The 18,142-nt window shown below is 31.2% G+C and overlaps 3 protein-coding genes across 4 annotated transcripts; all 3 read left to right on the plus strand.

Moving 5' to 3' along the window:
* Nucleotides 1–3,035: 3,035 nt before the first annotated feature.
* Nucleotides 3,036–3,999, plus strand: LOC113866352 (protein CASPARIAN STRIP INTEGRITY FACTOR 1-like). Its single transcript, XM_027501231.1, has 3 exons — nucleotides 3,036–3,114; nucleotides 3,326–3,387; nucleotides 3,859–3,999. The coding sequence occupies exons 1-3, from the start codon at nucleotides 3,036–3,038 to the stop codon at nucleotides 3,997–3,999; spliced, it is 282 nt and encodes a 93-aa protein (XP_027357032.1).
* Nucleotides 4,000–8,647: 4,648 nt separating this feature from the next.
* Nucleotides 8,648–13,100, plus strand: LOC113865080. Of its 2 annotated transcripts, XM_027499445.1 has the most exons (6): nucleotides 8,648–8,818; nucleotides 8,986–9,106; nucleotides 9,657–10,073; nucleotides 11,398–11,444; nucleotides 11,554–12,520; nucleotides 12,801–13,099. In XM_027499445.1, the coding sequence occupies exons 3-5, from the start codon at nucleotides 9,758–9,760 to the stop codon at nucleotides 12,496–12,498; spliced, it is 1,308 nt and encodes a 435-aa protein (XP_027355246.1). In that variant the 5' UTR covers nucleotides 8,648–8,818; nucleotides 8,986–9,106; nucleotides 9,657–9,757; the 3' UTR covers nucleotides 12,499–12,520; nucleotides 12,801–13,099. The 2 variants fall into 2 exon arrangements, with proteins under 2 accessions (XP_027355246.1, XP_027355245.1); XM_027499444.1 differs by lacking the exon at nucleotides 8,986–9,106 and having other exon boundaries at nucleotides 12,801–13,100.
* A 2,074-nt stretch (nucleotides 13,101–15,174) lies between these two features.
* On the plus strand, nucleotides 15,175–16,674 carry LOC113865963 (late embryogenesis abundant protein-like). Its single transcript, XM_027500798.1, has 2 exons — nucleotides 15,175–15,510; nucleotides 16,420–16,674. Exons 1-2 carry the CDS (start codon nucleotides 15,175–15,177, stop codon nucleotides 16,672–16,674), a joined length of 591 nt encoding a protein of 196 aa, XP_027356599.1.
* The last annotated feature ends 1,468 nt before the right edge of the window (nucleotides 16,675–18,142 follow it).

The following is an 18,142-nucleotide window of genomic DNA, read 5'->3' on the forward strand; positions in this document are numbered from 1 at the left end:
AAAATATATATATATAATGTCAGGTAATAAAAAAATAAAAGAATAAAAATACATTATTAATGTATAAATTTCATTATTGATATATCGTATGCACGAAGATATTTTTTATTTAGTTTTTTACTAAAAAATTCAATTTAATTATTTCATATATCGTTTCACTATGTCATCCTTAAGTAATTGCGTATAAATTCATGTGATTTTTTTGGGAAAAAAAAATGAGAAAGTGATTAATCATGATTAATGGATGATTATTTGTCATTAGAAGTAAGGAGAATGAGGCTTTCCTTAAATGCAAAGAAAAACGATTTATGACTATCATTACTTATAATTTTGATTTTAGGCAAACAATACAAGTTTATATATTATGCGAATGCAGTAATCACACACATGAACGCCAAATCCACTGGTTATTGTTGAACTATTTTATTCATGAAACTAAATTACTTAAAAAGTAGATTCTAATCCCCTAAACAGAATCGAGATTCGATTTTATTGAGCACTAATGTGATTGATTCAAAGCGGGTCATCGCAGAATTTGCATTTGCATTTCTTGAACAAGAAACCACATTGTCCTGAGATTGCATTTTCTGAGGTCTTGCAATAATGACTACAAACTGAAGAATGGAAGCATCTTCCATGGGGCCACTTTTTGCTGTTGCGCCAACATTTCTCTCTCGATTCCTTCCTTTCCGAAGCTGCCCAAAAGGATAACTTACCACATTAATAAAATAAACAGTATATATATTTACGTTTACATTTACACACCATTATCAAATGTATACTTTTACATTTACATTACACGGAAAAATTTACTAATCATGGTTATTAATTTGATAAATGACCACACACCACATCTCTAAATAACATGTGATAATAAGTGGTTTAATGTGACTTGCCCGAAGTTACAAGGAGAATGATAGCCAAGAAAGTTGCAAATACTTGAAAACGCTTAAGGAACCTAGCCATGCCTGTTCACTTATATGCTGCTTGATAAAATTGGAAATTAATGAAATGAGAATGCATGTATTTTAGTAAATATATAGATAAAGAACAGAGAATGCTCTGTTCATGCTTAAGTGGTGATCTCATGGTTAGGTTAAGTTTGCAGATAATGTGTACCAACAGATCATACACTCCTCAACATCATAAACAAATTGCAGTCTAAATAAGTTTACACATAATATTACGGAAAGTATTATAGAAAAATGTTGTATAAATAAGTAAACTCTTCAATTAATTACATGCATATCCCCTTCAACGTTCTTTTCATGTTGGGCCTTCATTTGGTGCCTGGCCCAGTTTAAACTCGTTATTTCAGAGAATTCAAATTTCATTTTTAAATGATTAAAGCATCTAAAGCTAATTTAATCTTAATTAGAAACTGACAAAACATTACCAATTAATACTTGCAGTTTATTCCAAGACATGCGTTGTTATAAACAGTAACAATTTGTATTTATATTTCAACTCGTTGTTTCAGTGAAGTCAAATGTTAACTGAAAGATTGAGATTGTGAAGGCTAAGAGGGAAACAGAGATTGGGTTGCTAAGCTTGTAAGAGAAATCGTTGTTCGTGTTGTTGTTGCTGTTTTTTTATCTTTCAAGAGAGATATAAATAGAATTAACAAAAATAAAATACGCATAGGAACATAACTATTCGGTTTACTTTCTAAGAAAACACTAATTTGTAAACATTTTGTAGCGAAGGTAGGCTATCTTAAGAAACTGTTCCATAATCATTTCATCGTTGAATTTCTACGACTTCCTTTTTCGTAGTTAAAGTTCACCATTTAAAATGAGAAACAACTTTGTGGTAACGAACGGCATAAAAAAATTCTTAAAAAGCAAACAAGTTGACCTAGTTATAGTTAAGCATGTACTTCCCTGTTTGGATTGAGGTTTGAAGCAACTAAATCTTTATTGGACAAAATTAAACAGCGTTCGTGATTGTAAATTTGGGTAAAATAGACATCTCAACGCAACTGAACTTTTACCATTTAAATCGAGACGTGAAATTCTCATTTCATCCCTATTAATTCGCATGGCTAATTTTGATCACTAATTTTCATTTAAAAATAATTTTATTTTATCTTATTTAACAAAATTAATTATTTCCAATTTACATTTAAATATCATATCTAAACACAAATTAATTCCACCAAAATTATTTCTTTTAAACTCTAAACCAAGCTAGTCCTTGACATAGCAATACTTACTATGTAAATAGATGTTCATTAGGTTTAACTAGTTTACTTTTCATCCTCTCATCTTCGATTATTTCATGGATGCCTCACATGCAAGTCTTGCACGATTTTTTATCCAAAATTTAAGCGCTAAGCACGACAAAAGTCCTTATGAGCTGATCAATTATTTTGTCCAAAGAGGGGTGGAGAAGATAATGCTTGAATTAAGGGTGCCCATGAACATGTTAAAACAACTTTTAAGAAAAAGAATTTGACGATAAGAGTATTTAAATCGTACAGTGCTTCTCCTTATTCTCCACCCATGTCTTTTCATTTGGTATTTGGTGCTTTGTCCTTTTCATCAAAGATAATTGGGAGCACTTTGTTATCCACAAATATTATTTTATGCCAACCTAATATAATTCTTTTGAGTAGAACCAATAGATTGATATCTCCTTAATCTTATGCTTTCTATTAATTTTCCTGTGCGCATGCAGTCCCTTTGTATGTTAGAAAATTTTATTTGTCATATATAACAAGTTCAGGGATTAAACATTAACTTCCACTAAGGTCAATTTTCAACTATTATCCTATTTAGTATATGTCATTCCACTAGTGCCCCAACAAAAGGAAATTGTCTCCCTTTACCTTTTCGGTTCAAATTTATAACTAAGAACATAAAAGCGTGTTTTCTCTTTACAATGAAATTGTCAAGTTCACTTTTTCCTTCTGGGCTTCTACTAGAGGGGAATTTATTGTTCCCTGCAGAATTGATAGGAAACATCATTTTGGCAATTCCATTGATCATTTTCTGAAAGCAAACACAGAACATACCCATTAAGTCTCGCACGTCATGGCTCTCATGCTTCTCAAGATGTTCACCCTTCTCTTCCTCCTCATTTCTGGATCACTTTTACCAACTTCTATTGCAGGTGGGTCTTTGTTCCACTTTTAGTGTCAACCCTACTCACATTGTACCATCATGACTAAATTAAAATTGATCAAGCTTTAGTGCACAGAATAGAGATTGGCATGAACGTGCATTGCATTGTTATTCAAATATAGATATAGTATATATAAGCCCTGAATTTGTTAGACAATTGAAAAAGAAGAAAATAACCTTGCGAGTGTTTGATGAATTAGCAGGTCCACGATCAAAGCTAATCAATAACTTGGCAGAAGATGTGGATTCAATCCTAAAGGAGGTAAGTGAACATCATTTATATTTTAGCCTCATTTCCTTTTCAGAAATAATTTAAGGTCCAAGCTAGTATATACGTACATGCTGTAAGAACTAGTTATCCTCACCACCCTACTACAATGAACATTGAAAAGAAAAGAAAAAATAACATGAATAAATCTATTAACTATAAGTATCTAACTCTACTACTGCATTTCCCCTTGCTTTTCTCTCTATTTTTTGAAGCCTTGTACCTAACAACATATATAGCGCATGACTCATGAGCTAACTACATCTATTTGATGGAACTCGTGAAACATAAAATCATTCTTATCAATTTCTTTACTCCTTTTTTTTTTTTTTTGTTTATTTTTGGGTTAACAACATGAAACTGAAAGCCGCTATCAAATTTTCATTTTCAATTTCTCTAGCTTTCCCGTATTTCACATTTTTAAAGTCTTTTTACTAATATATCCTCTTACACTTAATTCGCTAGGGAACACAAGGGAAGCCACTGAATGTGAAAGATCTAACCATCATGCACGAGAGGCTTCTAAGGGCTAACACAAAAGATTATGGAAAATACGATCCATCACCCGTTCTATCTAAGCCTCCTTTCAAGCTCATACCCAACTGAATTGATGTTAATTACAATATATCATTATACTGTTGGCAGCTACCGGGAAATGTAGTATCGGAATAAATACCAAAGATATTATATGTTATCTTAATATATTACACATATAAATAATAAAGAAATACTTCTCAAGTTCTGAAACGAATGATTTCGCCGTATTTATATAAAACCGTATATTTTAGAATAGTACGTGCTTCTCTATGTCTTCTTATATGTGTGTGTACTCGGTACTGTTTTACATAAAAGCAAGAATAATCATGAATGGATATCAGATTCTAGCCTTATTATCTGTATTTTAATTTTATATGTATGAAGTAATTAATGCACACGCACATCGTCAATAAAAAGGATTTTTGTAAATCTAACCGTTGTACTATGATTAAATTGTGTGTATATCATGAGATCTTCATCCCATTTAATTTGTTACCGACAATCTCCTTGTGAAATTGGGCAACCATCACCAATAATCTTGAAAGGTAGCTTAAGGTGTGAATATTTTGAATTTTTTATGGTCCAAGAACATTTAGGCCTGTGTACAACACAGCATAAATGGCTGAGGCTTCCAAGTTCTTTTGCTTTTTCTTGAAATCTTTTATTCCCGAGGCCCCATAAAAATCAGTTTTAGATTAGTTTGTCTAAGACAATATATATATAATATTGAAAAAAAAAAGTTAATAACTTGAATTTTCTGTCTTCAAATTATGTCTACTTAGGAAATGTATATTTTTGTATTAGTTTGAATGCACGAGCGAGATATGATTTTACTGACATATTACGTCAATTCATAAGAATATGAGACATTCGATGGAGACACTCGCACTTCTTTATCTCCTCTTTTACCATTATTAGTTGCATCTTTACGAATATTTAGGTTTTACATATTGTGACTATTGTAAATGTTTATCTTATTTAATCGATTTTAAATCTCTCTCTGGATCTGTTCCGCAAAGTCTCATTTAAGTTTTATGTACGATATTTTCTAACATCTGTTGGTTTTAAACACAAAACATCACGCGGGCCATCATGTTTCAACTATATGAAGCTCTGCCTAAGTATTTAGGAACCCGAAATGATGGATCAAGTAAGGTGGAGAGTGACAGCAGCAAGAGCTTTAACCCTATTTTATGAATTATTGTAAGATTTCGTTTCTAATGACTTAAAAAATCAAACCTGGATTGTTATATAAGTGTAATTTTATAAAAGTTAATACTTGATATTAATACCGTATTTGAAACACGATTAGACAAAACTGTGGTTGATGTTCAATGCTAACTACAATCTAGCAGGATCTTGTAGTTGCTTCTATCTTAATGGCAATAGATCGATGAATTTAAAATAGAATTGAAATTGGGTTGTGAATTTATTAACAATTCTGAAGTCTTAACTTTTGCAGTTAATTAATGGAATTAAAACCTAATTATAGGATGGATTAATACTTGGCGTCTCTCACCACTGCACGACAACGCCCCTAACCGTTGACGCTTGACTGTGACCCAATAGGGGTGAATAGTCATTTATAACCTTCATTTTTCGGCAACGAGTGAAACAGACGGGACACGTGGATATATAAATAATTTGTTGTTAATATTTTTTTAATATTTTATTAATCATTTTTGTATATCTAAATTTTTTTCAATACTTATTTTCTTGTCGAATTTAGTGTTAAAAAAAGTGATGCGCCTTAAAAAACATTTATTGAATAGTCAGATGATTATTTTAAAATATCACATAATTTTAATATTTTAATATTATCCATATTTATTATTAGATTTAATAATTAAAATTTGTCTCTCACAGTCACATTAAAAATCTCCCTCTTATTTATTGTACCTGTTCAGCGTGTGGGATCTCTAACAAACTCCCACATACTTTGTAAATATAAAAAAATTTATATTCAACTAAATTTAAATTGAGTATATTAAAATAATAAAATATTGAACATTTTGTAATCTTTTATATTTAAAGAGAAATATGGGATGATTTCTCCGGTGAATGTTTAAGGATGGATGATCAAAATTGTAATAAGCATGGTCAAACTTATTTTATTTAAAACAAAATATATTAATATATATGTACGAATATAAAATACGTAGATACATAAATATTTATATAAAAAATTTTGTGCAGGTAATTAGACAAATTTGGATTCAAATTCATTCAACGAGTAAATATTATACTTGTTTTGAATAATATAATTGAGTTAAAATCTAACTGGTAGAGCATATATATGATTTTTCAAATTGACTTGGCTTTTGACTCAAAGGAAGATGCAATCTGCGATTAGTTGATTTATTGATATTCAGATTGTTTTTCTCTATCATTATCAATCCGTAAACGAAAATAGCTATAATTAAAATGGTTGGTATCTTGTTTGACATGGGACCATCCAACAAAAATCCACCTACTTATAAATATACACAAAATTATACTTAGCTTACCTCATGGTTTCTCATTTAATTTTTGCATGAAAGAAAATAAAAAAGGTGAATTAGGAAAAGGATCACAGACATGGGGTGCATTATGATCTAATTATCACATTGACATTTTAATGAACTAAAACATGAGATTATTTATTTTAAAGCGATAAAAGGGAATCAAAAAATAAGAAGAAAGGAATTATTAAAGAGAATAAGAACTTTTGTTAAGAATCTCTTCTCTAAATATTAGGTTTAATTAATGTGAAAAGCAGGGAATGCGTACACCCCACTCCGAGTACTGCACAAGACAGTGTTGCCTCAAACCTTTTGCCCCACCAAAATTCCACACTTTCACCAGAAACACATACTCAATGCAGAACACAGTTCTACATTTTGTATTAGTTTACACGAAACTTTAATTTCAATTTACAATTCTTTCGAGCTTATTTGTATTACATGAAATATTAAATATATTTTAAAATTTCAAACTTTTTTTCTTATGATTTTTAACATTTATATTGATGTCTCATTTATTTATTTGGGTGCAATAACATACCATTTAATTTTAAATATGCTTGATATGATATTTGGGGATTGTGTTGGGTATTAAATTTTCATCCCAGTCTTTTATATATAAAGTATGAATCGTAATTTTTTTTTTCACTACACAGCACTGTGTATGAGGGAACCTTCCAGGCAAATATATCTATCTCATTATTCACTATTCTAAACACTTATATATAATTATGCTTAGCTTAATTATTATGGTAATTTTTGTAGAGGTAAAAGTGTAAAACTCTGGAGTAGGCACCCATTAAACCAAAAGGTCCATTCCAAATTTACAGTTAACAAATAATTTGTCAATTTTTCCATATAATTTTGACTATTATTTTTTAAAATTTTTAAACAATAATGTTTTTATAAGTTTTTTTCTTCATAATTTTAAGTGTTTTTTATATTAAAAATTATTTATTTTTAATCAAATATTAATTTGAGTTTTTTTAATATTTTAAAATTTTCTCTTTGCTTATTTTTATTTAATTTAGTAGAATATTTATTATTATTAATCATAATATTAACTCCTTTTTAAATTAACAAAATTTATTAAATTTAAAAATAATCATACAATATATTTTTAATCATTTATTAAAATATTTAATTTAATTTAATAATATAGATGAAATGCACAAAAAAATTACTAGTTTTTATTTCAGCAAAAAAATAGTTTTAAAAAATCAAGGCTAAACCTAAAATGTGTAAATGCAAATTAAGCATGAAACTTAACAGAGAGATTTTTTTTAAAATGATGATTAAAATAGAATTTAGGTGCAACAGAGAACCTAAAAATAATTTAGGAGATTGCTTAGAGGAGCCCCGGAAAATAGGAGGCTTTTGATTTTTAGTTCTTGCGATGTAGTTTAAAAATCCCGTGTAGAACTTTTTACAGGTAACTTAAATAATAACTTAATTTGGATCAAAATAATAATAACTTAATTTAATTTGATTATTTAACGTTAAAACTAATTGAACTGGATTTATATTAGGTTTTATTTTAGATTACAAAAATATTACAATAGATTGAGTATCTTTTATAGATACTTTTTCTTTTTTTTTCATAATTAATCTTTTAAGAATTAAAAAAGATATTAATCACGTAATTAATAATGTAATCTTAATTTCTATCCTAAAAGGTAAATAAATAATTTAATTTTATATTATTATTTAATAATTAAATTTAATGTAATAACATAAATATAATAATATATACTCAATAAATATAATTATGTTAAATATTTAAAAAATTATCATTCATAATAATTTTACTAAACTTCAACAAGATAGAGGAAGATTGCAGCATTATGATTTTAAATTTATAATAAATTATATAATTAAATGAACTTAAAAAAATTAACAGAATATTTATTTAAATTTTTTTATAAAACTAAATCTCATAAATTGAAATTACAAATTTGTAACCTTTAAAACTTGAAAAAATCTTTAAAAAGAAAGAGTAGTCAGCACAAAATTCAAAGAATATATGCAAAGGTTATGAAAAAGGAAAAAGAAACATATGCATATGGATGAGAAAATTCCGAAGGCAAGCACAAAGTTAACCTCGTAATATTATTATACCAAAATTGTTATAAAATTATATAAATTAATTACAATTAATAAATAAAACACAACAGTAATTTTTTATTTAAGTTTTTTGAGAAGTTGTTAAACAAAATTGTTGAGCATTCTTTGTTTTAGTATTTGAGAACTGAAGTGGACACCGCTACTGAAGAGGGAGGAGGGTCTTAACGGCGTAAAAGAAGTCATCTGAAACGTTACTCTGCTTTCCGTTCTCTCTCTCTCTCTCTCTCTCTAGATGAAGCCGTGGCACTTGGTTTGATTAACAGGTACGGGAGCGTCGGCGTCGTAGCCATAAGATGTATTCATTTTGCTATCACCACACCATATCTACCAAAACCGTGTTTATGCATCCAATTTTAAAATTATTAGTTTTTTTCCCTCCTTAATCACTTGAATATTTATTATTATTGTTGTTACTGTTCAAACTCTGCAGGTTTTGACTGTGAATTCCGTTTCTTCAGCATTAATTTCGGATCCTTCTGACTTTTTGAGTTAGCTGAATGTTCTACTATTTGGGACTTTCCGTGTCCTAGATTTGAATTCGCTATTTAAGGGTATAACAGATTTATTGGATCATCTCCGACACCCTTTTCAATTATTGTTGGGTGTTCCTTTCATTTTCGTTTTTTTTTATTGTCTTGCCAGGGATTTGAGGTTGGTACTCGGTACTGATATCCGTGATGAGAGTAGGATATCGTTGTTTGTTTATTATCATAATACCATAGGCGCTTTTCCCCTTTTCTGCAGATTCTACTGTTTTGAATTTTTTGTGTTTTTGTGTGTTCATCACTATCAATGTTCTATTGGTTTGGATCGCTTAAGAAGTTCTTTTCTGTCTTTAAGTGGGTCAGTTTGGTGTCCCCTTGAAATTAGAAAAGACTGATTGTCCTTACACTTTTTCTCAAATCACTTTTGATTCTAAACCTATTTTTGGTCTCTCTTGTGTTCGTTTTTTTCGTGGGCTGTTTTGATTTGGAATTTTGTTTAACTTTAGCAAGACTATACTGGTTGAGTAGCTATGATAACATGCTTTGGATCGTGCTTTTGACTGTCATATTATTGATTTGTGTAATTGATGGTGTGCCTTTTTCATCTCTGTTCCAGGCAGAGAGCTATGTTCACATGTGAATGGTGTAGATTTGTATTTGCTCATGCAATTGGTGGTTATGGTAGTATAAGAAGCTAAAAACTGTTGCTACTTCACAATGGGTGCGGCTTGTTGTGTTGCTGCAAGAGATAAAACTATACAAAGTGGATCAAACAGTGATATTTTGCATCGGAATATTCGATGCTCCCCAACTTGGAGCTTTCGGTGGGATCATCGAGGGCGTGTAGCTGGTGAAGATACTTCCATAAATTGGTTTTCCGATGGTATTAGCAGGAATGATGGATCAGAGAATAAAAATGAATCAGCATATGTATCAGAGGACGGAAGTCCGTTACAAAATTATCAACAGAATATGTGCCACAAATCCCCAATTTCAGAAGGAACTGCTGCGCATGTGAGGAATTCAACCTCAGGTAACTTTCGTGAAATCAGCTTTCTGGTTTTAACCATGGACCTACTTTGATTGTACTTGGACTTTCTAGGATTGCTTCTGTATCAATTATTTCATTGTTCATTGTACACTTATAATCACCTAGATGTGTGAAAGATATGGAATTAGTACATGATGCTATATTAAGTTTGGAGACATGATGTCTTCTCACATATGTTTCAGTGTCAACAGCCATCAGACACGAGGAAAAATTGAAATTAGCATCAAATATGATTACTTAAAATGACAATTCTGTAACAGCGCGAAATTCTGTCTGAGTGGAGGAGAGAAACTAGCATTGCCAAGTAAAAGCAGAACGTGCAGAACTATCATCGGTTTTAGCTTTATTTATCACTTTTTTTCTCTAGCAAGCCTTGAGGATTAGACTGTCATTTTAAATATGATAGCATCATTAATCAAAGAGAAATGAACTGTTAGGAATTGGAATTTTTCAGAGTGCTAATCAATGTTTGAAGATAAACTGTGCGCATAATAAACCAGAAAGGAATGGAAAACAAAAAAGATGATCAATGGAAGAGGCCGTATTTGTTTATTTTGAAACTTGAATAGGAAAAATTTAGTTACTGAATTCCAGCTAGTGAGATTAAGACACCCTGTTTTTGAGACAATCGTAGATTTATTTGGGAGGATATCCCCCACCTGCCCACCCACACAGACAGGGTGTGTTGCATGCGATTGTTGTAGTAGAAAAACCTAGACTGAAACATGAATTAGAACGATTCATTTCAACATTTTTCAATCAAAACAATTGATGAATCAAACATGAGTTAAGTTGGATGTGTTCCCCTATAAAATAATCAAGGTGTCTCTTCAATCATTTGTGGTCTCTCTACTTGGTTGAAGAAGCACTGTACCATCATCCCATCTTGAAAGTTATCTATTATAAATTATTTGTTTCTATTTCTTCTGGAGGTTCTACCAAACAAGTTTGAAAAATAAAAAGTTCCTTTGTCATGTATTTTGTATCTTAAAGTGGTTACTAAAGAGTGAACAAGGTAGAATTCAACGAATTCAGCTCAATGCAGGATATTCAAGTTTTTTTTTTTTTTTTTTTTTGTTATTGGGATAGGTGAATTTTTATAAATTCTTCCTTTGAGAAAACCTGGAAATATAATTTAGGCAGCTAAGCAAATAAGTACAAATAAGATGGTTTCATATTGCTTGCTTCGTGGCCAATTAAAATATATACATAACACTCTTTAAATTTAACTAATCCAGTGATTAACTATTATCCTGTCAATTGGTTCTTTTATAGTATCTGACATGGTTATTCATGGTTATTGCAGATCAATCTTTTTCAAGGACTGTCTCCACAGATGTGAGTGTGGAACAGGTAAGGTTTATAACAGTGAAGAATTTATGTGTGTGCGTGGGCGCGTGTTAGCTTAGTTGTTTGGATGTGATTTCTTTGACACACTCCCCAACTATGAATCATTTTCTAGGTGAATGGTTTGGCAGAATCATCAGTAGTTTCTTGTCCATCTCCCACAAAGCCATCACTGCCTTCAACTTCATTGTCAGCATCTCCTCTGTCATCCCAATGTCACATACCTCCATCCAGCTCAACCCATTTAAAGTGGCCCTTCCATTCACCTGGACACCGGCTATTACGGCAAGCTTCTGATAGCCGAGTCCCAGCAGTTAAGTCACCCAGCAGCTTCTATTTGTCTGAAGAAAGGCCCGTGTTTCCTTCCTGGAGCAATGAATCAGGTATGCGCTCCCATGGTGGATCTTCAGATGGTTGGTCTATACCTGGCTTCTCTGACCTGATGGGAACTCCCCACAGAGACAGGTGGTCATTTGATAGCGAGTCCTTTGGTTTTAACCGTGAAAGATTAGCTAGATCCAGTAGTTGGTTTTCAGCCTCACCAGTTGATTTGCAATCATGTGGTATTTGCTCAAAGCTTTTAGCGGATAAGTCTTCTTGGAGCACTCAAAAGATAATTGCAAATAATGACCTTTCCATAGTTGCTGTCCTTACCTGTGGACATGTGTACCATGCTGAATGTTTGGAGAGCATGACACCCGATATCAATAAGTATGATCCAGCTTGCCCAGTTTGCACTTTTGGTGAGAAACAAACTATGAAGTTGTCTGAAAAAGCTCTGAAAGCTGAAATGGATTTAAAGGCTAGAAGCAGGAAATCAAAGAATCGGGTTGTGGACAGTGATATTGATGATGATTCTGTTGTGTTTGATCACTTTAAAGGGCGAGGGCTTAAAGGTAAAGGTCCTAGGATGGGCTCGAGTTCCAGTGGGAGAAGCTCCTTTGGGAAACCTTTTTTGAAGCGACACTTCTCGTTTGGATCAAAGGGTTCCAGATCCATGTTAGATAATCACCCTACAAGAAAAAAGGGTTTTTTTTGGGCAAAATCTAGCAAGGAATAAGCTGCGTGTTGGTTGTCTGGAGGTTAGTTGCATTATCTTCGTTTGTTGCATGCACCTGTTTATCAATAGCATCCTTGAAATTAGCTTATCTCATGCATTCCAATCAAGAAATAAAGTATTGCTTCTTTTCCATTCAATGGTTGGCAAGTTATTGTGCTTCAAGATTCTTTTGCGGTTGGTCATGTGCAACGGAAACTGAACTTCAAACATTTCATCTACCCAAGCTGTAGGCTATAGCATGCTTGAAATCTTCAGTAATTCTTCTGTACCTAACGCGTTTCTTTTCACCTTACCTATGACAGGTTCCTCTATTCTTCTCTGCATCCTCAAAAGGTTTGTGACAAGGACAAGATACTATTTGTGATTTGGAGCATCTGTATACACTAATCTGTGATTTCATCAAGATTAGGGGCTGAAGTTACTCTGTAAAGAAGACATACAGTAGTATAAGATGAATATAGAGACGTAAAAATTAGTGTTTTGAGACCAAGGGTCTTTTGTATTGTACAGGTCAATTTGTTTATTGCATGGATATAATTCTTATATCCAAATGATGTTCTGTTGTCCATGATTCTGCTTATATGTAATGCATGTCATTCGCCCCCTCGGAGTTTCTGGTGCTGGGCATGGTCCTCAATCCGATTAATTCTTAACAAATTAATATTTGCAATTTGTGAGGGTCGTTCTAGCTATATACGAAATTTTTGATTAATAATAAGATAAATGAATTATTTGATTTGGTTGGGGAGATTCATAGATTTATGAAATCGGTTATTATACTATTACTAAATCGCACAAAAGAAAGAGAAAAATATAAAAAGAACAAACGGAAATATTATGTGATTAGTCGGTATTCAAAATCAAAAATGAAAGTAGACAAATCAAAAAGGAAAGGAGATGGTTGAATTAAAATAATTCCCTTTCAATTTCAATTTCTTTTAAGAGGGCAGGACAATATGAATGTTTTATTATGTTCCATCAACACATTAAAAAGATTATACGATATATCTGCTGTGGAAGTGGGTCAACATTTCTATTGGCAAATAGGGGGTTTCTAAGTGCATGCCCAAGTACTTATTACTTCTTGGGTTGTAATTGCTATCTTATTAGTTTCAGTCATTCTAGTTGTTCGAAATCTGCGAACCATTCCCACTTTCCAGGATTTTTTAGCCTATGTTCTTGCAAATTAGTATTTTTTTTTTTGTTGGTAGAAGATTGAATTATAGACTTTATTCAGTTGTGTTTGCTTTTAATGAAAAAAGGGATTCAGATAGCCTACCGTCAAATTAATGGAGTTTGTTTTATTTTTTTATTTCAGTAGCAAATTTAATTGTCTATATAATTTTCATTGATGGGTTGTATGCTTCTATCATTATGGAGGGTGAGGAGTCGGTAGCAAATTATGTAATGTTACCTGTGACTAAAGACTAAAGCGTTATGTTTGTGTTTCTTTAATTTACATCACTATCGCTAATGGGCCCTGAGAATCCCTAGTTGAAGTCAGAGAACATTTGTCAATGGACGCTTTCTAATTTTAGGGAATTTCAAAGTTTGGTAAGTCGCCTATCCATCTGCTCATCAGCCTTTTCAAGAATCTTTTATCAAAACTTAGCATGGGGTTATTTCTTACGTCCGTTTTTCCCCCTCAAATTGAAGAAGATATTTATGTTTAATTGTTTAGTTTTCTGATATTGGTTTTTATATTTTTTTTAATAAGTTATACTCCCATTTTTTTTGCATTTACGATTTTGTAACAAAAATAGAATTTGATATTTTGATGTTATGAAAATTTTTTTTTTATCCCTCATTTATTATATTAGCATGGAATAATATAAAAAATAGGTAAGATAACTACATTCAATCAACCATACATTAATTATTAAAAAATAAAAATTTAATTGTTCATTGATTTTATAAAACAATAATTAATTAACTTCTAAACCGATTTTAAATATTTAAAAACAAAATTTAAACATTAATTTATAAAATAAATAATTTTATAATAAACAAGATTTAATATTATATTAAAAGTTTTATATTAATTTTGATTTATTTTTATAAATAAAAATTCATTAATTTGCTTAAAATAAATTATTTATCCTATAAAATAACAGAAAATTACTTCTCTTATATATTTAATGGTTTAAAGGTATGCAACACGATAGTATATATTTTTTAAAATGTGTAAAAAAGTAGTTTTATCATTTAGTTGTCTAATTTTTTTTAAAACAAAAATATCATCAAATCTTTATTTTTTTTTCTATACGATGATAAACATTTGTATGAAGAAATTAAATAGTTGAGTAAAAATACTTTTTTATGCGCTTTATAGAGCGTTGGAAGTAAGTTTAAATTTTAGATAACCAAAGGTCGGGGAAAATAAAGTAGATTTTGACGTAAAATAATAGAAATCACTAAAAAAACACTGGATAAGCTCATTAAAAAGAATATGCAGCGCAGGGAAACAAACATACAAAGCATATGTACACGTGACCTTACAAAGCGACAGCTGTCTTTATTTTTCTTACGTGGCAACGTGTGTTTGTGTCTTCTCAAGCCACGTGTTGGCGCCAAGTTACATGCACATCTCCACCGCCACTGTTTCTGGGATTTAATTACACGCACAGTGTCTCTGTTCTACGTACTGTCACTCAAGCTGAAGTTGAAGGAATTCAAATGGCTGAAGCCCAACTACGAGACCAGCATGGCAACCCTATCCAACTCACCGATCAATACGGTAACCCTGTTAAGTTAACCGACGAGCACGGCAGACCCGTTCACCTCACCGGCGTCGCAACCCCTGCAGCAGGGACTAATTATGTTGCAACCACCGGCACAACAGGTTCTGGGTTTGGGACCTACGGTACTGGTGCATATGGTGGTGGTGCAACCACAGGCACAACCACGGTGGCAGATCTAATAGGAACCGAACGAAAGAGTGAGATGCCAACTAGGCACCATCAGAGGGAGGCTGGAGAGCTTCGTCGTTCCTCCAGCTCTAGCTCTAGCTCGGTATCATTATCATTACTTCTTTTTATTCATTTTCTTTTCATTTCTCTATTTACACAATTTTATTAAAACTGGTTTTTATTTTTCAAGAATTTTGTTAACTCACAAGTTGTTGAGATCTTTCAACCGTTGCTTTAAAGTCAGCTAATCTCGATGACTATTTCAATCATTAATATTATGATGGCCCTGTGAATTACCTTCCTGTAAACTATGACATTTTTGGGGCATTTTAAAAAATTTCCAAGGAAAAACGTAAAAATAATTTACGATTTTTATGATTTTGAATTTTATTTTAAATTTTTTTAATTTATTTTAATATTTTTATTATAAAATTTATGTTTTGTCGGAATTTCTTTTTTCTAGAATTGATTTAGATCTGATGCATCTGAAAAAGCTTCACATAAAAAAGGTAAAAAAAAAAAAAAAGAGTAATAGTTCAATTAATTGTCTGCCTCTTAATTTTTTTAAAAAGAATAACAAATAATTTTTTCAAACATATTACGTCGCCTTTCAAAGTGACCAAAGAAGGAAAGATATATTTGTTATTTAATTTTACCTAAAATGTACTCGATATTTAAGGAATATTTACACCCTTCGTTGTCCTATATATTTTCTTTCTCTTTTGAGTATCATTATATCATATTCGCATATGTTTTAACAATATCTAAATGTTTTCAATTTTTCCTTTAAACAATTAATCCAAAATAGTGACTTGGCTTGAAAAGAATCACATGCAATTAATTTTATATTACCTCTAGACTATCATTTACAAACGTCACCTTCGGAAAATCGATTGTTTCTAAACTCTATAATCCATCGATTAGCATGTACAAATTATATTTTTCTATAGAGTCTGATGTGTTGTCTCATCACACTTATTGGATCGGTTTTGTTTCAACGTTTGATATATAGTCTGAGGATGATGGGCACGGTGGAAGGAGAAAGAAGGGACTGAAGGATAAAATAAAAGAGAAGATACCAGGTGCAGGAGGAGGAGGAGGGAAGGAGCATGCACACACAGCCGCCGCCACCACCACTACCCCCACCACAACCGCTGCTCCTGGAGCTACCCACCCAACGGCAACCACCACTAGCCCCACTGAGCATGAGAAGAAGGGCATAATAGAGAAGATCAAAGAAAAATTGCCTGGCCACCACGGCCACTGAAAAGGGAAAAAACCTTTGTTTGTGCTTGCATTATGTATGTAACTAAGTATTTGAGATCTGTGTTGTGTGTACGTGATCAGTGCTAATGGTTAATAATTAGTTGCTTTTTATTACGCAAGACTTCTTTTGAATCATGCAGAAATGAAATAATTAATATCTCATGGCAAGTGTGGGTTTTACTTGCAATTTTGTTCTTTTGCTTATGGTATTTGTTCTGACTCAGTTAAAGAAGCCTCAAACTTAGGATCGTCAAGGTTGGATACGAAATTATGCATTTTATGACGCAGTGTCACAATGATTTTCTTATAATGATTCTTTTCCAAAATATGATTATAATGAAATTAATATTGAAGAGATATTTAAAGTGAGTCAAAGTACTTTTTCTTATCATATAAAACAAAACAACCTTGATGTTTTTTTCTGTCATATTTCATAGCATCTGAAGTTCGTAAATCTCTTTCTTTCCTTCGATTTCTTGTCTATTATCTCACCTTATTTTTTGTTTAATATATTTTGTTATCACTTGCAAAATCTGAGATGCCTTTTTTTCTTTTGAGATTATTATTTTATACCTTTTAATGAGTTGTGTTTCTGATACTTACCCTAAATTGTTTTTTTTTTTTTTCCTTCAGAAGTAACACTAGAACGGTAATTAAAAAAAAAAAAAAAACTATACAAGCACCAACTTTTGAGAAAGTATAATTTATCTTGTTTTTATAATTCTTTTTAAGGAGACAAATCTATAACATTATAAAATAGTGTTTCTTTTTGTTACTCTATTTTCATTTTTATTTTTATTTTTACTTGAAGGACAAAATATCCATGCAAATTTACAGGTACTTGTTTATAAAGTTGGCCTTTGAAGCAAGTGTTGTTTTGCAAGTGAATTTTAAAAAGTCCATATGGGGGCCAACCTTAAAATGACCCGTTATAGTAGACAATAACTAATTTTAATATATTACAAATTAGGCATTTAATGATTAATTATTTGTTCTTTAATCCCTCCTTAATCTCTGGGGATGCTAGATTGTTTTGGATATGGGAGGTCAAAGTAAACAAAACAAAAAAAAAAAAAAAAAGAACTTGAAGTCACAAAGTGGCTAAAGAAAAAAAGAATACTTCTCTTTAAAATTATTTTTTATATTTGAAGAAACACAAATACAATAAGAGCTGCACCATTATTAATTTGATATGTTATATTAAATTTATTTCAAAATTAGAATGAATAAATTGACAAATTATAAAATTGAAAATTTATTAACAATTGAGAATAGACTAAAACAAATTTTTCATACTAATTTATGGTATCAATTCATTTATCTTCTTTCATCTGACATGTACAGTGTGCGTGCCTATACTTGTAATCTTGCATATTAAAAGTGGTATACGCATGAGCGTGATAATGATTTTTGGTGAGTTTGACAACTTTTCATTCTTGTGCTGTTATGTTTACGTTTAAATAATCATA

This window comes from Abrus precatorius, unplaced genomic scaffold, assembly GCF_003935025.1.
Source record: "Abrus precatorius isolate BTA unplaced genomic scaffold, Abrus_2018 Scaffold4, whole genome shotgun sequence".
In the NCBI taxonomy this organism is placed as follows: Eukaryota; Viridiplantae; Streptophyta; class Magnoliopsida; order Fabales; family Fabaceae; genus Abrus; species Abrus precatorius.